This window comes from Embiotoca jacksoni, unplaced genomic scaffold, assembly GCF_022577435.1.
Source record: "Embiotoca jacksoni isolate LCO1_2020_lvr unplaced genomic scaffold, fEmbJac1.0.p SCAF_34, whole genome shotgun sequence".
NCBI lineage: Eukaryota > Metazoa > Chordata > Actinopteri > Embiotocidae > Embiotoca > Embiotoca jacksoni.
The window spans coordinates 4,102,201-4,126,157 of record NW_027185386.1 but is presented as its reverse complement, the minus strand read 5'-3'; the positions used below and the strand labels follow the sequence as shown (position 1 = coordinate 4,126,157).

The 23,957-nt window shown below is 42.6% G+C and overlaps 1 protein-coding gene across 1 annotated transcript; it reads left to right on the top strand.

Moving 5' to 3' along the window:
- Positions 1 to 3,839: 3,839 nt before the first annotated feature.
- Positions 3,840 to 23,674, top strand: plcd3a (phospholipase C, delta 3a). The gene is made up of 15 exons (XM_069165280.1): positions 3,840 to 4,168; positions 11,571 to 11,738; positions 15,387 to 15,615; positions 16,582 to 16,711; positions 17,319 to 17,544; positions 18,658 to 18,859; positions 18,996 to 19,133; positions 19,454 to 19,613; positions 19,793 to 19,939; positions 20,033 to 20,183; positions 20,346 to 20,462; positions 20,671 to 20,849; positions 21,545 to 21,680; positions 22,070 to 22,219; positions 22,315 to 23,674. Exons 1-15 carry the CDS (start codon positions 4,078 to 4,080, stop codon positions 22,446 to 22,448), a joined length of 2,358 nt encoding a protein of 785 aa, XP_069021381.1. The 5' UTR covers positions 3,840 to 4,077; the 3' UTR covers positions 22,449 to 23,674.
- The last annotated feature ends 283 nt before the right edge of the window (positions 23,675 to 23,957 follow it).

The window sequence follows — 23,957 nt, the reverse complement described above, 5'->3', positions numbered from 1 at the left end:
CTCCCCACCGAACTACATGTACCACAAGTCTACGATAACTGACGAGCATTTCGACCAATCGCATGTCAGGATCTTGAGCCCGATAAACCCCGTCCTTCTCTTTTTTGATTGGACAAGAGAGCAACTTTACTGTTGCTAAGCTTAAGGTATTTTGTGATTGGACGGTCTAACGGTCAATCAAAAGTGCGTAATCCTCACCAAGAAAGCAGTCCCGGGCATTTTTTATGGACGCTACTATTTACAAATTAAGGGGGGCACGATTAAAAGTTACGATATACAAGGTCGCTTAATCTCCTTAGAATGACATAATATCGAAGCGAGAGCAAATAAGAAGTGTTTATATTTACGACAATAGGGTTTATTTTCTTATTTACTGATCAAATAGTCCAAACTGGAGTCAACAATACATTGTACGCCTCCTGTATTTTTTAGCAAAATGAAGAAAACCTCGTGCGGGAACTAGTCCGCTTTTCAACGTTCACGTTAGAAAACGAGTAAAATACCGCTCCTTCTCAAAATGGAGCTGCTCTTCACGACCGGCGGCATTAAAAAAAAACCCGCGTCGTTCCGGTGCCAGCTGGGTAAAACAAAACGTTTCGGTCTCGGTAGTCTTGCGTTGTGCGGAGGGATATGTTTGTTGGGCAGCGGCTCGGAGGAGGAGAAGGAGGGAGGAGGGAGGAGGAGGAGGAGGTGAAGTCTGGAATCAGCGTAAACAAATGACATTTATTGTGAAGCCGCCGCTGCGTTCACAGTCCGAAGGGAGGGTCAGGCGACTCGTTAAATAATCCTGTTACCGGTCGACGGGAGTTGGTGTAGATTAACTTTTTTTTTTTTTTGGAGTGTTTACACAGTTTTTATTTTATTATTATTATTTTATTATATTTTTTTAAAAACCGCTAAGAGTAAACGAGCTCGTAGCCAAACGTTAGCTAGCCAATACGGAGCTGCGTTGGTTCGTCGCTCCCCACAAAAATATTAAAAAAAAAAATAAAAACACTGCATCGTTTCTCCGCAAAAATGTGAAGCCATACGCACCAAAAACCAAAATAAAATAATAATAAACCTTTAAAAAGTTTTAATCGTTCACCAGTAAAAACGGTCCGGGGTGACGATGACCGCCATGAAGCTAGGCTAGCTAGCATCACATAATAATAATAATAATAAAAGTTGATAAACCACGAATGGTCGAGCAGTTTCAAAGAATATATTTTTATTAAAAAAAAAAAAAATCCGTCGATATAAATGCAGCGAGCACGCAACGGAAATAAAACAATTCACTTTAAAAAAAATAAAAAATAAAAGATAACGTTAGCAGAGTTGCTAACTAGGCCGACGTGTCCGTGAGGGACCCGCGTACTTCCTGGACTGTAATATTTCGTGTGCGCGTTTCCTCTCAGTATTGCGATTAAATTTGATCGTTACGTTTTAAGTTTGAGCCAGAAACGGTGGAGGAAACAACAACAACAACAACAACACAAGCGGAGTGAAAACACCCCGCGTGAGATCTTCGATTTAACTGTCTTAGTTTCAGGAAGTAGACGGCGCCCGGATCCTGCAAAAAAAAAAAAAAAAAAAAACAGGTAGCACTGGAGCTTTCATGTAGTTTTTGTTTTTGTTTTGTCTTTATAGTTTGTTTTTGGAAGTCTTCTCATCACAATGCACAACGTCCTTTTCTTTCAAGCTTGTGTAAGAATATACAGTTTAAAAAATAAAAAAAAAGATAAGTGGAAAAGGAAAGCTTTTTTTTTTTAATTTAACAACAAAAAATTTTTTTTTAGTGCACATCTGAATTATTGGTTCTGTATTGTTTTTGGTCTATTTGTTCAAGTCTTTGCATTCACATACAGGAAATATTAAGACAGACTGGAAGCGTTGCTGTCAATCAGTCAAGTGTGCATCTTTAACTGTACACACACACACACACATATATATATATGTAGTTTCTTCAGTTTTCTCTTCCATTAATGGAAGAATTAGGTTATTCAGTCTGTGACCTCTGACGGTGGCTGACTGCTTTCTGTCTCTCTCCTAAGACTTGAGGGGGGGTGGGGGGGGGTATCCACTGGCTGCAAACAACACAGGCCGACTGTTTCTACTAATAGAAGCAGGCAAGAGTTTCAGCTCAGTGGCAAAATAAGGGAGCTGAAACTGGGAATCCTTTTTTTTTTTTTTGAGGGGAGAGGTGGTGAGACGTCCTAGTTCGTATATCGGTAAGGGTGGTGGTGGTGGTGGTGGTGGAGGGAGGGGTAGGGGTGGGGGGGGGGGTTCCCATGTTCTGGAATCAAGGAGCTGGTGCAGCCACAGAAAACCCAAAGCTGCTCCTGCATAGATCAGAGCTTGTGAGGATTAGCAGGCATGACTTAATCTCTCACCCTGTCTAATGTTGGTTGTTGCTGCCCATTGAGAGGAGATGAAAGATTAAAATTTAAAAAATAAATAAATAAAATTGTGTATAGTGTGATTGCACGGTCTTGGAAGTGTACATTTTAGGCAGTGGCTAATATCCGTCTGAGCACAGTTGGAGACTTCCTGCAGGTCCAAATGGGTGTTTTTTAAAAAAAAAAATTGGGGGGGAAAATGTAACAGAAAAACATGAGATACAGCCGCCGCAATAAATGACTGAGTTAAAGAAACATTTCACCTTAACATCTCTCCACCCAAACCTACCAAACCTGCTTCTTTGTGTGTGTCTGTGTGTAAATATGTGTGCTCTTTGAATGGCTGTGGATCAGGAGAAGATCACATTTTTTTGCTCTTCCGTTGGCAGCTCCTGCTCCAGCTGAGGTCTGGTCCCTCTGTTCTCTGTTATAACTCCATTACAAAGATTTAATTAAGTTTGCAGCCATTGCTTTGGTACTGTGAGCACCATCTACTTACACACACACACACACACACACACAAAGATTACAGTCTGTTATTTGTCTTTCATAAAGTACCATTCAAATCCACTCAGACATCATGCACGTACAGGCTGCACAAGATGAATTTGGCATTATAGAATTGATTGTTGTTGAGATCTTATTAGGTGCTTTAAACAACCAACAGGGGGCGCTGCTTCCTTATCCACGGACATAACGATTTGGATCAGCAGTAGGTTTTTTTTGTGGTTTTTTTTCTTAAAGTAAATAAATTCCCCCCCCCCCTGCTTTTATTCTGTAACCCCCGCAGAGAAAGACAATTCAGATTTATTCTAATGTTGGTTTTTCAAACTTTTTTCAAACAAGGACCAGCTCACCTGTAGGAAAAGAGTTCAGCTGATTAGATGGACCATGATGCAACAGCAGGCGAAAAAAATATATATATATGTCACCATACTTCCTGGCAGTGGAAGTCAATATACTTGTAAGTACACTTTTTTTTTTTCGATGAGAAGTTAGTTGCAACATAGGCCTGTAAATCATGGTGCAGTTTTTTATTATTATGAGCCCACGTACAGTGTGCAATTCTATTTTATATTATCAAACAAAATTAGGATAATCAAAACCAGAATATACGAATCATTTCAGGACACTTAGTGAAATCACGTAAAAACATATCCATGTCTGGCTTTGTATATTTTCGTGCTAGTGAAAAAAAAAAGTTCATAAAATCTTTATTTAAAACTTCTTAAGCCTTAAAAGAAAAGAAAAAGTGACCTTTGTGATCCGGTCTCACCCTCGTAAACAACTGGTGTGTTCTCAGGAAAGCTTTAAAAAGCACATAATAAATGTATGCATGGTTGTGTGTGTGTTGGGAGCGGGAGGAGTGGGGGGGAGGGAGGGAGAGGGGACTTGACCGTTTTGTCTGTGTTGGGACAGGAGGAGGAGGAGGGGGAGGAGGTGGTGGTGGTGGTGGTGAGGGCGCCCGAAGTGTGCGCCTTGGTTTGGAGTCATGTTACGCACAGGCATGGAGAGCAGCGCCGGGGAGGGACTTTATACTACATGTGGAAAAGGAATAAACTGTTGCGCGCGGCCGCGTCTGTCTGCTCTCGGGGTCCTTGTGGGGCAGCTCAGCGACACCTGCAACCCTCAGACGCAGCGCCCCGGAGGAAACTGTCCCGAGCGCTGGTAGGAAAGTTGCAGCCCGCCGGTTTCCAGCATGTTGGGCGGCGGCAAGGCACCGAGCACCGGTCACCGGGAGCAGAGGAGCAAAGGGGCCGAGAGGACCACGGACCCCATTAGAAGGCTCGGTAAGGAAATCTCTAAACTTGAGCTGCTCCTTTGGCACGTAGTTAACAGCCTGAAGCACAAGTCAGTGCAAGTATTTGGTATGAAGGTATATGAGGTTGCAGTGATATTTGAATTAGTTTCACATATCAGCTGGAACTGGAGTTTTTTTTTTTTTTTTTTTTTTTTTTTTTAATCAATCAAATATATGACATTTTGTGTTATCAATACCATTTCTGTCACAGTTATTTAAGCACTTTGATTTGCACACTTTTGAAAAGATGATTGGATTATTCACCACTGACTTCATCTGGAGATTATTTGGTACAATTGTAAAGCCTCTTCTCCGATTCGTTTTTGCTCCTTCATTTTGCACGCGACCCCGTTTTTCCTCCCATTTCACCCCGAGTTCAGAGATCAAGTTGATTTCGATCAGTTCAAACAGCGTACGACTGATGTGCAACAGCACTTATAGAAAATTACTGCATTTTTGCTGGCAATCAGCAGATGACGGCGGCAGGATGCCACTGACACATCAAAGATGAGCTGAAATTGGGAGTGTTGTGTGGGTGTAGTTGAAGGGATCATGTGTTTGTGAGGCGCTGAGCTGCTCACTGGTCCGCTGCTGTGATTCGGCCTCCTCACCGTTCCCGTCCACCGGTCTACTCCCTACACACACACACACACGCACGTACGCACACACACACACACACACACGCACGTACGCACACACACACACACACACACACACACACACACACACACACACACACACACACACACACACACACAAGCAAGCCTTCTTAAGCAACCTCGGCCCCTAAAATAGACACCTGCTGAGCAGCGATAGAGCACCTGTCAGAATCTGGACCACTGTTCAAGCTGCGGTGCCATTTGACCCATTTATTCCATACAAATGCAAAAAAGATTGTGCTCAGAGCACAAGTCTTAAAAATCATCCAAGGGCTCTTTGGCAGGTTTTGCAACATTTAGCTAAAAGCACGACATGTAAGGTGTATTGGGGGACATGTTTAAGTACGTGCTGCGCACATAATTTCGCTATAAAACACACCGAAATCCTCCCAGAAATCGAAGAAAAAAAAAAAAAGTGGTATCTTGAATAACTTTTTGTTCAGTTCCTGCTCTAAAATGCTTCATTTTGTGTTCATTTTCATGTTTGTGCAGCAGTGTTGTGTGCACAGGGATCCGGACCTTCGTCACCGACACACCAGACTATGTTGAAACTCTGGCACCATGCAGACCCTCGTTTCGGTATTACTGACGCTTGCGTTATGAACCCGTATCTGTGTCTGAAATTGTAAGACGCAACTGTCAGCGCTATATTTGAACGTCCTGCTAATACTACATAATGAAGCCAATGAACCCCCCCCCCCTCTGACCCCTTTTTACCAGCATGTGTCATCATAAATCAGTCAGGTGGCCTTCACCTTCCGCAAGCAGCCTGTTAATCCTCACTTTCATCTCACAGAAAACAGGCACACAGTTCTGTCATCTGCAGACCAGAATGAGTCGAGTCGAGAGGTTTTTTTTTCTTGGTGTCTCGGGACTAAACTCTGGCCTCCCTGCTCAGAGATTTCTCACCTGCTTTTCCTCGCGGACGGAGCGATGAATGATGAATGCGGCCCCGTGAGGCGCAGATTTTTGCTTCGTTCTCAGATAATCTGCGTTTGCATCAGACAAGTGCACACGCGGATAAATGTATTCGTCGCCCCAGACAGCCTCGGGTGGGGTGGGCGGTTGGATTTGATCTGAGGGACAGAGTCCGAGGTTGTCGCCTGTGCTGTTAACTGCGGGACGAAAGCAGTTAGACGCTTGTGAGAACAAACAGCCTGCACAGCATAAACCCAGGAAATAAAATGGATTTTCATATGTTTTATATCTATGATTGGCAGTAACAACACTTTCCATGCAGCACCAAGCCTCCCAAATCCCAAATATATCTTCATCTTTTGTTGTCTGTTGTTGGAGTTTGATGTGTTTATGATGAGGGATTTAACATCTGTGGGATCCTGACTGAGCTCAAACACGCAGTAGTATTCTGATAGTATATGCAGCGTCCCATAAAAGTCATTTATTCTGAATCACTTTATGGCATTTTTTTGGTGTTTATTTAAAGGATTTTAGGATAATGAAAATGTTTCATGCTCGTTTCTTACCTTTATCAAATGTGTCGGCTCAGTTTGTAGCAAAATAAATTGTTACTGCATCTGTACTTTTCCGCGTGTTGAAAGAAAACGAATAAACATTTTAAGGAAGACGTGATTTTTGAAATGTCGTTGCACAAAAGTAAAGTAATCTCTTTGTTTCTCAAGGACCTGCAGGATCTTGTGAAATTATTCTTTTTGAAAAGGTTTTTCTTTATTACATTTAGAGAAATTCAGAAGAAATACGGATTAAATGGTGAACTTTGTCCTATTTTTCTGGCTTTTGAGGCAAATTTAGCAAACTTAAACATGTCAAAATCAAACAACCATCACAGTTGTAATGTTTTATATACCTGAATATTTAGATAGTCCTTGTACGCCCTGTCCAAAAGAAAATTTCATATTTCATATTTCCCCTCTAAAAAACCCACACAGCTCAATCAGTCTTGTGTCCTCCTGCCAACATCAGAGGAAAAAAAAAAAATCCCAACGACAGAAGATCTTTGGCTTCCAGATGAGGGCAGATGGAATTCATAATTCAGGGATTTATCGTTGTGAAGACACATATATTTCCTTAATTTCTGTTTTCTCAGGAAATTCGACCAATTTTTAAAGTAAAATGCAGATTTCTTGTTAACCCCCATGAATATTTCACAGCACTCCAGATATTAAAGTTTGTGATGGCCGTTCGGAGCGAAGCTGTGAAGCCCGCTCACGTTACATCCTCCTCACTGTGTGGTCATAGCTTGCTTATTAATGAGCAAACGAATGATGTTTCATTCATTATGGAAGACAAAGAGAATGTTTAACTGAAAGCTGCTTATTTTCAGCTGAACACAAAGAGGGCTGCGTGGCTTTCATGTTCAGCTCTTGTGCTCTCCAAAGAAACATTGGCAGTAGTTCTGCATTTCCAAATAACACTCAGTTTGATTCTAATCCTTTTTTTTTTTTCTAGGGGGAGGAGGCGGGGGGGGGGGGGGGGGTAACTGTTTTCAGATTAGCCTGATGATGCTGAGAGTCTCAACTCTTAAGTATTTTTTTGTTTGTTTGTTGAGATCATCTGCTGTCGTTCTTGAACCTCGTATTTAGAGACGCTGACTGGACGTCCGTACTTTGCCCTCTGACCACCGCAGCTGTGGGACCGAATGGAGAAACTCCAATTGGCCCTCGTATCATACCTAACCTGTCTATCTTTATGCAAGTGTAGGATCTTTGCTAGCTGGCCCTCATGACAGTTGTTATGCTGAGAGAAACGTGAACCGTGCCCTGGGGGGGAGCTGGTATGTGCAGAATCATGCAGACTTATACTGACCAGCTGATATAGTTTGTTTTTTTGTTTTTTATCCTCCTCCACTGCTGCTCACAGCGTCCGTGCACCGTTGGAGAAATGCTCCTGATGGGATTCATTTAAAAGTTTATTGTTTGTTTTTTTTCATTGCTGTTCAAACAGGAGGTTTTTTTTTCTTTTTTCTTTTTTGGGTTTTCACCAGTTGTTCACACATGCAGCTGAAAGTTTTCAGTCAACAGATTTTTTGTGTTTTTAAAGACGGTAATGTCAGTATATCTGTCAACCACTTTGGTCCAGAAGTATCTTTACAACTATTGGGTGAATTCTTCCACAGACGATGACGTCCTACTGACTTTCATGAGCCTTCCATTTTTTATTTTTTTTGCCAACTCTGCCATGAGGTGCCATTTATGCATTTAGGAAAAGTGTCTCAACGACTGTTGGATGGGCCATGATGAAATTTGCTAATACATATTTATGGATCTTATGTGATAAATTGTTTATGGATCCCTTCACTTTCCATATTGCATCATCTTTAAAATCACTACTTTAATCTGTGTGGTACTTTTGGTTTATGACGAAATACCTGCAAAAAAAACTCCCATATAGCCTCCGCTGTGTATGTCGTGTTTACAGCTAATAGCAAAAGTTAGCTAACGTGCTAAATTTAGATGGTAGCCCCCCCCCCCCCCCCCCTCCCCATCTGTGCCGTGTTGAGATGTTTGCGTTGAAATACCTCAGCAGGGTTGCGAAACAGATGCCATGCAGGGATTTTAACCAGCTGATGAAGTGGATGTCAGACAGATTTTCTGCAGGAGGCGACAAAAAGAAAACACAATTCAGCTCTCTGGGTCTGAAGAATCAGGCCCATCAGTGGGGTTGACGTGCTTATAAAGAAGCCATACAGTGTTTCAACACATGAATGAGCTCCGTGTTTAAAACGGTGTCTCGGCCAACACTTGTAGACTTGAGCTCAGCTGCGGGGGCGATGTGGAAATGATGCAGGTAGGAAAGTAAGAATGTGGTTTTTACAAAAGTTGAGACAGAGCCAGTTAAGGTTGTTTGGGCAGCTTAACGTGGTCAATGACCTGCAGTTAATCAGGTCCTTGCGCTCCGCTTTGTGGTCATGCCTCGTATGTGGTAACTGCTTGGAAAAACAGGCTTGTTATGGATTGAGGTCCTGCAGGGGGGGGGGGGGGGGGGGGGGTTCTTTGTGTTCGAACCTGATGGGAAGAAATCTGTAGTTGCACCCAGTTTGTTTTTAGTTGGGAGTGGGGGAGGAGGGGGGAGGGATTCGAGAGCAGTTTCTGTGCTGCAGCTTCAGGGGCCCTTTGAGAAACTCTTTCAGCCATTTGGCACCGACAGTACGGGGACTGTGATTTAAGGGGAAGAGAGGGAGAATGCATGCCAACTGTGTCTGGACGAATCTTTAGAGGTGAGCAGGAGAGACTAAAGCCTGAAGAATAATTTGATGAGCTTGTTTGCGCTGCTTCTTTGAACGGTACTGAAAGAGGAGCGCTCTGTGAGAGGTCCCATTTATCTGTGCAAGAGAAGCACTGAAGCATGCAGTCGAATGTCCTTCAACACTTGCGCTGTAAAGCGTTTGCTGCGTTGTTCTTGATTTAATAAGATAAAGCAGTTTGCAGTCACCAGATTTTGAACTAAACTTTTACATCTAGCTGTTAATCTTGTCGCAGATGTATTCCTGTTTGGCAAATTATACATTTCCATTTGGCAAAACCTTCAAACCAGATTTGAGTCTGAATCTCTTTGACTCTTTTTGTAACTTCTGCACAAAAAAAACGTCCCCAAGAGGAATCAGTAAATATGGCCCCTGATAACCAAACATTTATCCAAATGAGGAATTGAATAAGAAAATAGCTGCTTTTTTAAAAGGATTTAATGGAAAAAACAAACATTCCCTGTTGGTATAAAACAAATAATTTATTAGGTATTCACAATATAGTGAATAAATCTTACATAACCTTAAATTTAAGTTATGTAAAAATATCCACTTCACAGGATTGGATCGCACTCGGGATCTGCTGTGTCTTTGAAATGAGTCAGGGAAACAACTGTGTAAACACTCTTGTGAACTTGGGCCTTGCGGTCTGAAATCATCACAAGTTTCCCACCGCAGCTTCTGCTAATGATTTTGTTCATCGTTGAGTAATCTGCCAATTATTGTCGCCATGTTTAATTAAAAAGTCAGAAAAGTGTAAAAAAAAAAAAAAAGTGTGACATCTTTCAGGTTGCTTGTTTTGTCCAAATAAAAGTCCAAAACTCCAAATATATTTGGTGTACAACAACAAAAAAAGAAGAAGGGGGAAAATCCTCTCGATTGCAAAGCTGAAAATAGACCATGTTTGGCTTTTTTTTTATTTTTTTTTTATTTTTTTTTTTTACCGATAATCAAAACAGTTTCAGCCCAACCATACAAGTTACTTAAATAAGATTTCATCAAAACCAGTTCATGTAAAATGGCCCTTTAAATTAACAATGAATGTATCTTTACTTCTAACAAGACCTGAGTCATTCTTGATTCATTTATGGTGCTGTAATGGCCATAAAGCACTAGTATAAACGATACAGCCAGAAAAACACTTTGCAATTTTTCCATACGGTAACTGTTATAACAGCCTCCTTTCCCGCTGCCTGCTGGCGTGCTCCGAACCCAGGGAAAAATAAATCTACAAATTATCATGACTCAATTACATCGCACCAATAAATTTTTCTCTGCTTTCTTTTGAACTTGCAGTATGTTCCTCATGTTTTCTGAAGTCTCGACTGGAAGAAAACGCACAGAGAAACGTTACTTTATTATAAGTCTCTTTTTTTTTTTCAAAACCGTCCCGGTCAGCTTCACTTATCCGAAGCACTCAAAGGTCATTTGCTCCGAGGTTTGTATATAAAACACAACCTGAGGTTTGGGGTATAAGCAAGAAAGTGTTGTCAACATTTTTGAGGTCAGCTTCAGGAGTACAAGCTTGGTTTTCAGGGAAATTAAGTTTGACTTAAACCTACTGAGGGGTCTCTCAAAAATCTCTAAAAATAGTGACATAATTGTGGAGTTTGGTGAAGTGCCACTTAAATAAAACAGATATGCAACTGACTTCAAGACAAAGTCACAATTTCTCAAAAAGATGTTATGATGTCTCTATACTCAGGAGTAAGACTTATAAATCATGTTGTACTTCACAATATTCTTGATATTATCATACTCTTAAAGGGAAATTGGAAACGTTTTACAGATTTTCGTGACTCCCAGAGGATGAATCCCAACGATTTTTGTCATTTCTTAACTTTTCATCTGGCTCTACCAGAAAGTCAGATTTTTGAAATATCTCAACATGTGTTAGATGGACTGACCTTGTGTTAGATGCTGGTTTCGCAATGACTACTTTTTTTTTTTAATAATATTTCCGGCTTTGTACTGTCTCAGACTTCTTATTTCCCTCAGGATGAATTCTGATTACCTCTGTGATCCCTTAGCTTTTCATCCAGTTCTGTCATCAGCTCAAATGTTTCTGACCTTTTTCAATATTTTGGCTTATGAAGAAAAATACCTCCAAAACTGATGACTGATTCCCATCAGCCACAGCTGATGATGCCCTCAACATTTCTTTAATAATTATTCAAGATTAGCGTGTCGGCATTTTAAACTAAGATAGTGAACATGGTAAAAAATGGTACTCTAAACTGTCGTAATGAGCCTAACAACAGGATTCTTAAGAAAACTTCTGATGTTATTGTTCTTTTTACTACCGGTTGATTTCTCAGAACCTCCAGAATCCTTTTTCATGACTTTATTTGTTTCGGGGAAGGTTTGAAGGTTTGAACTCATGCAAAAAGTTAAAAAAAAAAAAAAAAAAAAAAAAAATCAAACTCAACGTGCTGATGACGCAGTGATACGATGTGAAACATTGAGTCATTTTTACATTGGACTCATTTTGCTCGTGTGGCTTCCTTCAGGGCTGCTGGACAACGAGGACGTCCGTGTGATGATGCAGGGCTCCAACATGGTGAAAATTCGCTCTTCGAGGTGGCAGAAGAGCCGAAACCTGCGGCTGCTGGAGGACGGACTCACCGTGTGGTGTGAGTCCACCAAGAGCTCCCGCAAAGCCAAGGCCCAGCAGACGTGTAAGGAGAGCTAAGTGTGTGTGTGTGTGTGTGTGTGTGTGTGTGTGTGTGTGTGTGTGTGTGTGTGTGTGTGGGCCTGGTTTCAACCAAGAGGAAAAGGGAGTTAGTTATGGGAAGGGAGGAGGGCCGGGGAGGAACTAGAGCTCTGAAAAGTGAGCGCGCTCATGAAAAGGATTCGTTCTTTTACTACAAAAACAAAAGGAACCCCAATCAATATTAGATTAGGGGAAAAGTGGAAGGAAACTTATCTCCAGGGAAGTATTGTAGCAGACCTTTCGCCAGTCCAGTTCAAACTGGGATGTGAGTCAATGCGCTCATTCAGCCCGCGCATTGTTCGGAGCTGTTGAGCTGTTTTATCTTGGCTCTATCTCACGGCGTCTCCTCCACTTTCCCTCATTAAAAGGGATTGCTTGTTAAAAGGGAGGCTAATCATGGACTCTGCAATGTGGCTATCTAATGAACGCGGTAGTCTTGCACGTACCGAGACCTCTGGCTCACTTCTGCGTTTGTGAGACAAAAGCGTACAGATCAGATGAAGCTGGCACGAGCTCACTAATGATATCAGTTTAGAAGCAACAAAAAATGACCTAAAAGTATGTGTATGGTCAGAGATTTTGTGTGTGTGTGTGTGTGCGTGTGTGTGCGCGTGTGTGTGTGTGTGTGTAACCGATCCTTTAAAGAGGACCAATTATGTTTTTCCATGTTTTCTGTCACATATTTAATATTATCCCTGTGACCCTGTTCGGGATAAAGAGGGTACGGATAATGGGTGGATGGATATTTAATGTTATTGGATAATCTAGCACCACCTCTGGATGCTTCCTGGAAAGTGACCAATCAGAAAGAAAGTGGGCCTCTGAGGAGGTTGGCCTTAAAGAGACAGGAACTAAAACAGCTTGTTTCAGACAGAAAATGGACATAAAGGGCCGCCATAAGAATATTAAGGCTTATTTTTTTTACACACAAATCATGTAAAGCTTCCTCAGCGGAGTCCCAGCAGGTAACAAGAATGTGAAACTAAAATTAGGCAGAAACATAGACTCCTGTACATTCAGCCTACAAGTCCCAGGAGGTTATTTACAAGATGAAAACCTAGATTAGTTTTTCTTCGATTGAATTTGCATGCTGTTTATGGGTTGTTTTGTTAAAAGCAAGTCAGATTTTGTCATTGAAAATGTTTTATTTTAGAGATTTAATATCACCCCTCTTGGAGTATTTAAATAATCATTTGTGGGAGAAATAATTAAACTCTAAAAGCAAAGTTTTATTCTCAGTAAGGAAGCGGAAGAGAAAGAGCAAATTATACTTCATTTCAGGGCTCATCCATTATGTTAAAATGCTTTCATTTTCAACCGTTGTTTTAAAAGACCAATCAAGCTATAACGGCACGTTGTGTCAACTCTAGAGGAAGCTACTAATGTCTGTGATCAAACAGTTTTTAATACACATATCTTATTAGAGATTTTCTTACTGACTTTTTTAATAATCGACTCTCTGAATTAAATGAACACAAACACCTGGAATGAATCAATGAAACTAAAGGACAGACTCTTCACACTAAATCAGGTGGGTGTAAGTAAGAGAAGATGGTCGTTTAAGAGGAAAACACGAGCTTGTTTTCTTATTGACAACAGAGGTGCAGAAGGTGCAGTAGCATTTATTTAATCTTCCAATACTCTCGAGGTGTTTTTCGGTCATTTCTTTTCTCCTGAAAGATTTTTTTATCTTTACACAGCCGTGCAGCTCAAGGTGAAAAGGTGTCAGCTGATGGGATTGAGATCAAGTTCCCTCTCTTTTATTTTTCTTCCCTCGTGGCCTGACCTTTGTCTCTGCCACCTCTGTTTGTTCTCTCTCTCTCTCTCTCTCTCTCTCTCCGTCCTGATGCTGGTGTGCAGTTTAACGCTGACCCCCCCTGCTGGACCTACGGAGCGGGCGGGCGGGCGGGCGAGTTGGTGGATCAGCGCTCGGTGAAGGCCGCCTTGATTGTGGTGCAGTCGAAGCCGGAAATAGAAACAGAGCGGTTGAGTTGCAGCGTGAAACGCTTCTTATGACAATGACAACAAGCCGTGTCGGAGCAGGGTGGCCACTTCAGCGGACAGATACTGATAATGCCTCACTGGCAGGCCAAATCTGTGTGTGTGTGTGTGTGTGTGTGTGTGTGTGTGTGTGTGTGTGTGTGTGTGAGTGAGGCCAGGATGGTTTGGCTCGGTTCCTCTTTTCCGAGCTCCAGGCGCTTCTCCAGGTCCTGTTTGATCTGACGCCTGCAGTTCAGTGTTGTATCTTCACGCTCAAAAGCACTACAAGACACCACTTTAAACTTCTGCTGTTGCTACCCACCACACACACACACACACACACACACACACACACACACACACACACACACACACACACACACACACACACAGACACACATAGATGTCACTTTTGCCATGTCTCTGGGACAACCACAAAGGAGGAATGTGGAGTCATTTCGAAGAGGTGGCCAGCGGAGGCTTTTACGACCTCCAGTGCAGAGAATGAGGCTATTGTCGGGACAGACATTGCTTTTTGCCAAGCTGAGTGATCACCACACTGCAGGCAGAAATACCAGCTTCTGTGCTGAATAAAGTTCTTGTGCTAGAATCAGCTAGGAGCCGTTGTATGTTTGTCGAAGGCTGTTTCGTTTTTGTTTTTCTGGCTTTACTCTGCCGCTTTGGAAATATGATGTTTAGAGATGATTTATAGCGAATTGAATTTATAGTAAATCTGGACCTTTTTGACCTTTGACCCCTCTGACTAAACGATGCAGTGAGAATGTGCAGTGCCCACCGAAATGATGTTAACAGTACAGTCAAACTGATCAACTCACAGAATTCAAATTTCAAATGAAAAAAATCTGAAAATATCTTATATTTATATACCATTGACATTTTTTTTTTAAAGCTGAGCTCAGCATGGACTGATCTCACAAGAGGGGGGGAGGGCACTGTTCAAGAGAAACGGGGCCCTAAGGGCAAAAGCACAATCCCTTTTGGATTTGCCGAGGGTTGCAGGGTATACCTCAAACTTTATTTATTCATTTTTATTTATTTATATAGCACTTTTCGTACAGTTCGGACCAGTTCGAAGTGCTTAATAGATGATTGAAAGGCCAATAATGAGACAGACATTTGTAGACCGGGAAATGATGAGAATTTAAGACCTAGACTTGGAATAGGTCCAAGTCGTATGACAGTGCAAGATGAGATAGAGCCTTGTGAGCAGTTTTTAAAAATCCATTCTGTGTTAGCATGCCAATACTTTCCTTGAGCACACACAGCCTTTATCCCATGTTGGCAGCCAACAGAATAACTAACATAAAACTCATAAGAAGGCCCGGCGCTTCAACTGTCAGCACACAGATAGCAAAGTGAAGGTCCAGCTTCTCACTTGTGTGTCACTGTGTCACTGTGTGTGCGTGTGTGTGTGTGTGCGTGCGTGCGTGTGCGTGGGTGTTGAGGGCTTGTCATATTTTACAATCTCATTGCTATGTCAGTGTTCGCGGTGGGATTTATGGCTCCCTAAAAACACCTCACACTTGACCTTTAGCCGCTCCATGTGTTGTTATGATTTACTCATCAACACGACCCCTTTTTGGTTTTTTTCTCTCCCGCTCCTCTCTCCCAGTCGCAGTGACGGAGGTGGAGTGCGTGCGCGAGGGCTGCCAGTCGGAGGCGCTGCGGCGGCTGTCCGGGTCGGTGCCGGAGAACCGCTGCTTCACGGTGGTCTTCAGAGGGGCCAGGAAGAGCCTGGACCTGCTGTGCCGCTGCGAGGATGAAGCCCAACGCTGGGTGCGAGGGATCCGCACTTTAAAGGAGAGCGTGGCCAACATGACTCAGAAAGAAAAACTGGACCAATATCCTGCCCCACTTCTAATATGCATGAGTACATATAGTGTAGCCGAGGCAGCATTGCTATGGTGACTGTGTGCCACAGCTAAGGTGAGCAGTAATGACTCGATAAAAAAAAAAAAAAAAAAAAAAAAAAAAAAAGCCCTGTCTAATTATAGTCCGACACATCACAGTTAATTACAATCCCTCATAGCCAGAGGATAATATGAGTGAAGGTATCAGGTAGAGTTGAAGATAATCCCTGTTGATCTGTTTATTTCCCCCTTTTCTTCTTCTCCACGTTAATCAATGTTGACATTGAGAAAAAGCACCAATTTGCATTATGCTTTTCACTCTATGTGGTTAAATTGTTTACAGAGAATAATCAGTTCATGAACACTGAAACGCTCAGCAGGTGAAAATTTGAACCCAAATTTTAGAAAGCTTAAATGTGGGTCAGTTGAAGTTTATTGTCTGTATTAGCACACATTAAAAGATAATCTGTTTTAATGCTGTCTGGAAAAACACAAAAACAAAGTGAATTTCATTCTAAAAAGGATAATATTTTGGAAGATAAGATCTTCATTTGGCTAAATAGGTCTGCTGAAGCGTCATATTACTTTCAGATGGAATTTACTGATTGTGGACTTTGTCCCCCTTTTCTTCCATTACAATTACGCTGTGAATATAACTTCCTGGCTAGCATGGAGCGGAGGAGTAACTACAGTGACTTTAAGTGCAAGAGTTATATTAACGTAGATTTCAAAAACCTCTCAGATAATCAGGGGAGTAATAAAAACAAAGGAAACCATGAGAGGGATGACAAAAGACAGAAACCCCTTCTGGAAAAAGAAGTGAAAAAAAAAACTGCAATATGACTTGACAGATCCACATTAGGATGTTTGATCCAGACAAATATATCAGAGTCCAGAAAGTGCCCTGACTGTTTGACTCTCTGTTTTAGTCTGGTTTTATTCCTTAACTCTCTACACTTGGATCCGAGGCTACCTGAGGCGAGCGGATCAGAACCAGGACGGCAAGATGAGCTACGACGAGGTCAAGCGGCTGTTGCAGATGATCAACATTGACCTGAGCGAGCAGTATGCCCGCTCTTTATTCAAGGTCAGAGTCACGTGAGCAACCCGCGTTGGGTCGGTAGAAATAAGTTGACGCGAGCTGAATTCAGTCAGCGCCGAGTGGAAGAAGTGAAGTAGTAGTTGGTGAGAGCGACTCGGGCTGGTATCATTTTTCCTCTGACACCCCGGAGTCCAGAGTCTGTGTTCAATTACCAAACCCAGCGGCGAGCCAGCCCCCCCCCCCCCCCCCCCCCCCCCCCACACACACACACTTATCTTCATCCCCTCCCTCTCTTCTTCCCCCACAACAAATCAAGAGCCATTTATGTGGTTATCGTGGGGGATTACTGCCCGCTATGTCCCTCAGCTCTCCATTACAGCCCAATCCGTGGTTTTATGCTCCTTCTCCGTACAATTTCCAACACCAACCCTCCTCAGAGAAGCATGTTTTTGAATGTAAGTGAGCACAGCTGGGCTGAATTACTATGAAGATGCTTTCCCCACAGGGAACATGAAGCACTGCCCAAAATAAAAGCACACTGCGTTTGATATTTGTCTATTTTCCTCTCTGTGTGTGGGATTGCTCATCCTTTTTGATAAAAAAAAAAAAAAAAAGTGTTTTAACTGACCCCTCTCTCCCCTCGCATCCCCAGAGGTGCGACCGATCCGGCGATGGCCGCCTGGACCACATAGAAATTGAAGAGTTCTGCAGGGAGCTGCTGCGGCGGCCCGAGCTGGACGCCGTGTTCAGACACTACTCGAGCAACGGTTGCGTGCTCTCCACCGCCGAGCTGCGTGACTTCCTGGGAGACCAAGGGGAAGACGCCTCGCTGAACCACGCTCAGAGCCTCATACTCACCTATGAGCTGAATGACTGGGGTAGGTCCTCCAAGCACTCATCACAGGATTTAAAGGAAGAACACGCAATGTTTTCATATAAACAGGACGTCAATGCGTCTTTGAGCGTCTCCTGACTCACAAAAAAACAGTGATTTAGTTAAACACCATAAACAGTTTGAGAAAAATCCTGCTGTTGCACAAAAAGAGATCCATTTTCTTTCTAGCAGCGAGTGGTTTGTTTTAAGGAGTCTTTAAGTAGTTCACATTAGCCGCCATGGTTGAAATGAAAGAGAACAAATGCAACCAACGATAGTCACAGTGACGATTGTGTACTTTATATATAAAGTGTATGACATAAAAAAATTATAAAAATGATGAACTCAATTTTAAAGTATTTTTAAAACACGCTCTGTAAAGAAGGCTACGGCTCTTTTGCTGAACTCGCGACATGCAATGTGACATTTATGAGTTAATGCTAAACGTGTTTTTAGTATTTAGATAAAATATTTGTCTTTATTCTAACAGCAGCAGAGCGGAGAAGAGTCATTGAACTGCTTCAGTAATGCTCCCCTATACAGCAACATTTCACTGAAGTTAGCGAGCATTTGCCACCAAGCGGTACTTGGTCGTACCATCAGCGAAGCACCCGAGTGGAATGAAACGGACAATGGTGCCTTTTGATTTTTATAAATTCAACTCTTTCATTTATAGGTGCAAAAATATTTTATTTTTTCTCTCAAAAGTTACTTAGGAAAGACATAATTCTAACTAACAGGGTAAGAGTTTGAAAATAAAAACAATATTTTGAGGAGTTCAATCAATTGCATCCTGTATATTAAAATGTGATATATTTAGTGAGCAATGTACTTTTAACTTTATTTCAAAACTGCTAAATGAACCGCAGTGCAGATACACTACAACAACAAGAGCTTATAATATATGAGGTCAAAATTTTTTTATTATACTGTATCTGCTCCCGGGACTTTTTAGCTTGATTTCTTTGAGACAAAAGATTTGTTTTAAACCTGTCGTGTCTTTGCTTGTCTTCCATGTACACCAGCTGTCTTTTATGTTGTTCAAACCCCTTAATGAAACTGCCTAAACCCACTGAAAGATAACAACTTGATGGAAAGACCCTACCGTCTATTACAGCCGAGAAGAACCAGTTCATGACACAGAATGGTTTCACCATGTACATGCTCTCCCGGGAGAATGACGTCTTTAACCCTGACCATGCCAGAGTCTCCCAGGACATGAGCCGCCCCATGGCCCACTACTTCATCTCCTCGTCGCACAACACTTATCTCACCAAGGACCAAGTCACCAGCGCCAGCAGCACCGAGCCATACATCAGGTACTCGGGCGGAGACCGACGACGCATCGTCGAACAGCACAATTTTTTTAAACCACGGTCATCGACTCCGACCAGAAATCCACCTCCTGTGATGTTCCTGTGGTTTTAAAATGAGTTATCTGTCCGTCACTGTCAGGGCTCTGATTCAGGGCTGCCGCTGTGTGGAGCTGGACTGCTGGGACGGAGATAAAGGCGAACCCGTCATTTACCACGGCCACACTCTCACCTCCAAAGTGCCCTTTAAGGAGGTCATCGAAACCATCGCCCAGTACGCCTCTTTAAGGTATGAGACACTCAATTTGGCGGCTTTTGAATGGTGTAAATCCTCCGCCGTGACACCACGCTCGCTGCTCCTCCTCCCTGCTAATGAAATAAGGGAGCAGTCAGTCAGTAAACAATTCCACATCAATCTTTGTTTCGCAACCAACTGCACTTCATCTGGTGTGCGTGCTTAGCTCTGAGGGAGCCCTGTGACATTTTGGTTTTGACACAGTATAGTATTACAGTATTGGGTTTTAGATTACATTATCTGATTGAATTTTAATGGCTCAGGATAAGAGGTTTCCCGTGTCTCCCCCCCCCCCCAACATCACTCATGCAGGCGTCCCTGTACCCTCTGATCCTGTCCTTGGAGAACCACTGCTCTGTGGAGCAGCAGGCCGTCATGGCCAAACATCTTCGCACCATCCTGGGCAGAAAACTGCTCACCAAGCCTCTCAGCGAGCGGCCTCTGAAAGAGCTGCCTTCCCCTGAAGTACAAAACACACACACACACACACACGCACACACACACACACACACACACACACACACACACACACACACACACACACACACACACACACACACACACACACACACACACACACACACACAGCTGAAGAGACCGCTGGCTGTCTGGTTTTCTAATGAAGCCGCTTGTTCCCCCCGCAGGAGCTCAAGGGTTGTATTCTGGTGAAAGGGAAGAAGCAGACTCCTCACCTGGGTCAACTGGGCAAGAACGGGAGCTCGGCCAGCTTCTCCTCGAGCTCCGACGACGACCTAACGAGCAGCAATAAGAACACACCCAAGAAGACTCCTGTAAGGATCAGTTCAAAAACAATTGCCATCAATCCTGGAAAGCTGTTACCGCGAACGATTTAGCTAATCGAAAGATGCGCTTGACTTTGCCAGGTCTGTTCTAAACTGAGCCCCGAGCTGTCTGAGCTGGTGGTGTACTGCAGGAGCGTCCGCTTCCGTGGCTTTGAAAATGTGTCTGAAATACCACCGAACGAAATGTCTTCCTTCTCTGAAAGCGATGCCCTTCGGCTCATCAAAGACTCGGGTACACCAGCGGGAGTAATTGCATCTTGACATTGCAGAGAGAGAAAGTCACAAAGATTTCAAATTTCATCTCTGTTTTATTTTTGTGCAGCGAGTTCTACAGAAATATATAATCAGCCTCCGATGTATGGTGGCATGTGGTTTTCCCTCTTTTCATTTGCAGGGAAGCTTTTTGTAAGACACAACAGCAGGCAGCTGAGCCGAATCTACCCCTCTGGCCAGCGCCTCCAATCATCCAACTACGATCCTCAGGAAATGTGGAACGGCGGCTGCCAGATGGGTTGGTACTCCAGACTAGAAGCTAGGATGTTGTTTTAGTGGCAGCAAAGAAAGGAAATTTATTTTGAAAGAAATGTGGTCAGTAAGCAACAAAGAAAAATTGCCGCCACATCACAACACATGCAGAATTGACTGTAATTCTTTGTCCCCTCATGGTGAAATGTCTGCTGGTGCGACATGACTCCACTCTCCTCCTTTGTGCTGTGCAGTGGCTCTGAACTTCCAGACACCCGGGGAGCAGATGGACCTGAACCAGGGTCGCTTCTTCCCCAACGGCCGCTGCGGATACGTCCTCAAACCCAGCTTCTTGTGCAGCCCCACGTCCAACTTCAACCCGGAGAACACGGGAGGAGGCCCCGGTCACATCCCCACGCAGCTGACTATACGAGTGAGCTGAGACTGCCACAGAATTGTGATGAGATGACACAAATCCAGGATAAATACTCCTCTTATATGTTTGCACTATATTCACATAATACTGTGTTGTTATGCTGTTTCTCTATAATGTCATTTCACTGTTGTTATTACACGGAAAACGGAACCTGGTTCTGTTGCTCCTCCGAATATTTCTTAATCTGATAATAAGGGTTTCCTGGGAAGTTTTTCCATTTCCCCGACATGATGTTGTGTGTTACACAGATTGTAAAGTCCCGTTAGGGAAATGTGCATTTTTGGGCTTTTAGTAACAGTGTAACTAGAAGGAGGAACCGAATGCACAATACAAGAGGCAGGAGATTGAAACCAAAAGACGAGCGTCACGTCTAGATTATTACAGAACTATAACAGGAACAGGAAGATAGTGATGCACAAGAAACTGCAGCAAACTCACAGATAAGAGTAAGAGCAAGTATGAACTGGCAATCATTGGGGAAGTGAGAGCAGATGAGGTGGGCGGGCGTGGCAGGTGGGAGGTGGGAGGAAGAAAGACAGGGAAGGACAGAAGGGCGAGAGACAAGGAAGAGGGAAACAAAAGCTGAAAGACAACTGAGGTCAAGACCCTTTTCGAGATATGCAGAATTACATTTCTACATTTTTAATGTGAATTTGATTTGCAAACTGATCAATTACTGTCCATTTTTCCAGATAATATCTGCACAGCAGCTGCCAAAAATCAACACAGACAAAGTGAGCTCCATTGTGGATCCACAGGTGTGGGTGGAAATTCATGGGGTGGCTATTGATAATGCAAGAGACAAAACCCACCGCATTGACAACAACGGTAACGCCGAGATTCTTTTTTTTTTTTTTTTTTTTTTTTTTTTAATAAAGTCACAATAAAGCATTAATCAGCCCTGTGTCTTTAGCACCATGGCACTTTTAAACAGAGAGACAACACCTTTATTCTTCATGCATACTTAATTATTTAATGTTTAGTGCAATCATTTACTGTAAAATCATCATGTAAAGATTCGTTTTCAATATTGTCTTATCTCAATATGATACACAAAGGCAGTAGTCAACGAATCATATCAATAAACGCCTTAATACCTGTACAGAGCAGTTTGACCTGTTTTTGTTGGAGCCTTTCCCTGTCCAACACCATGATTAGTTAGTTTGAAAGGTACACCACCACACGATGTATTTACAGCTCTCCTGCGCCCCCTACAGGTTTCAACCCACACTGGGACTGCACGCTGAGCTTCCAGCTGCAGGTCCCTGACCTGGCCCTGGTGCGCTTCATGGTGGAGGATCACGATCACACCGCCAAAAACGACTTAGTGGGGCAGTTCACTTTACCGTTCACAAGCCTCCGCACAGGTGAAGATTCAACCCGCACGTCAAGTCATGCATCCAGTCGTCAGTCGGGGCATGTTGTTTTATTAACGTGCGTGTGATCCACTCTTTCTTCTCAGGCTACCGACACGTTCACCTACTGAGGGCAGATGGCTCCAGTCTGTCCCCCGCCACCCTCTTTATCCATGTAAAAGTGACCCGCAAAGGAGTTCCTGTCAAAACTGTGTCCGAGCGTATGGCCATTGCCAAATGACAAGTGACACGCGTCCGAAGCAGATGGAAGGCTGAATTTCTTGACAACAAAGGGCTTTGGATGAAGGAGCTCTGGATGTGAGGAGAGAGAAAAGAGAGAGCGAGAGAGAGATGCTGCTGCTAGCCGGTCTCCCAGTCCAGACCTCAAGTGGTCCAATTTATACTCAGCCGCTTCCAAATGCAGGAAGAAAGATGGTGTTTATCAGAGATGAAGAAGCACTTTGGCTCTCATACACAGAGAGAGTATCTGGTCTATTCAGATCTCAGTGCAGTAGAAACAAAGCAGCGATGATTGCGGCTCATGAAACTCTAAAAAAAGATTTTAATATTGTTAACTTGCAAATACTTCCATATAAAGTAAATAGGTTTTATGTGATCACTATTTAGTTTTATTGGGATATTTTAACATTTTATACTTAAATATTTTGGTTTTAACTTAAACAATTACATTAGTTTAACTAAAAAAAAATAGCACTTACTTAACGGAGGCTATACCAAAAGTGCTATAAGTAGGAAAGCAGGTATAATTAGCTGTGATTAAAAAAATGATGAATCACTGTTTAGTTCAGCAGTGATGTAATAAGGATGTAATTATGTCTCAGTCATTGCCACGGGTTGTGTTGTTGTCCATGAACAGTTCGTCTTACTTACTTACTTACTCACTTCAGATACTTTGGCACTCTTAATTTCCCTCTGGGAGACAAACTACAGGATATATTTCCACAACTTTCAAATCAACTTGAAACAGAGACCGTATTTACTTACAGATAGATGTTTACGTGTGCTCCTTAAAAATTCATCATTTCACACACGTCAAATGAAGGTTTTTGGTCAAGTCATGTTTGAGATATTTGCGTGTCGGCTACTGGACTATATTTTTGTTGTTCTTGTCAGTTCTTGTCCTTAAATTCAGATTAAAAAAAAAAGTGGTTCAACACTAATTGCAATAATCTAATACAACCACCAATTACTGCAGGCTACAGTGAATCATTTAATACTCTTACAAGGGGCGTTCACGGATGATAAAATGGTTCAGTAATGGAAGGTGATGCACAGAGATTGCTGTAATTACAGTTTATATAATCAAGATGGGTTTCAGGAGATGGAATTTACAGTGAGTGAAGTAAGACTTTGCAGTGTTAAAGTTTATAGCTGACGTTGTGTGAATGTGAATTTGTATATTGTACGCAAGAGAAAATGCTGTTTTTATAAAGCACTAATAACACATTGCCGTGTGTGACTCTTTTTTTCTGTTTTGTTGCTGTGGATATGATGTCACGGGAGACCGTGTGTGTACATAAGTTGCAGACAGATCAGTCACAGGCATACATCTCTGTTTGGTTCGGATTTAACAGCTATTTCTCCTCAGAACAGCTAAAACCTGCAGACGACTAAAGAACTGCATGTGGACCGCGGACAAAATAATGCAGTTGGTTGGTCTTAAAGCAGGCTGTTTAAATCCAATGGCTTTATTAATGTTTATTAATCAAGTTTTAGGTTGTTACAAACC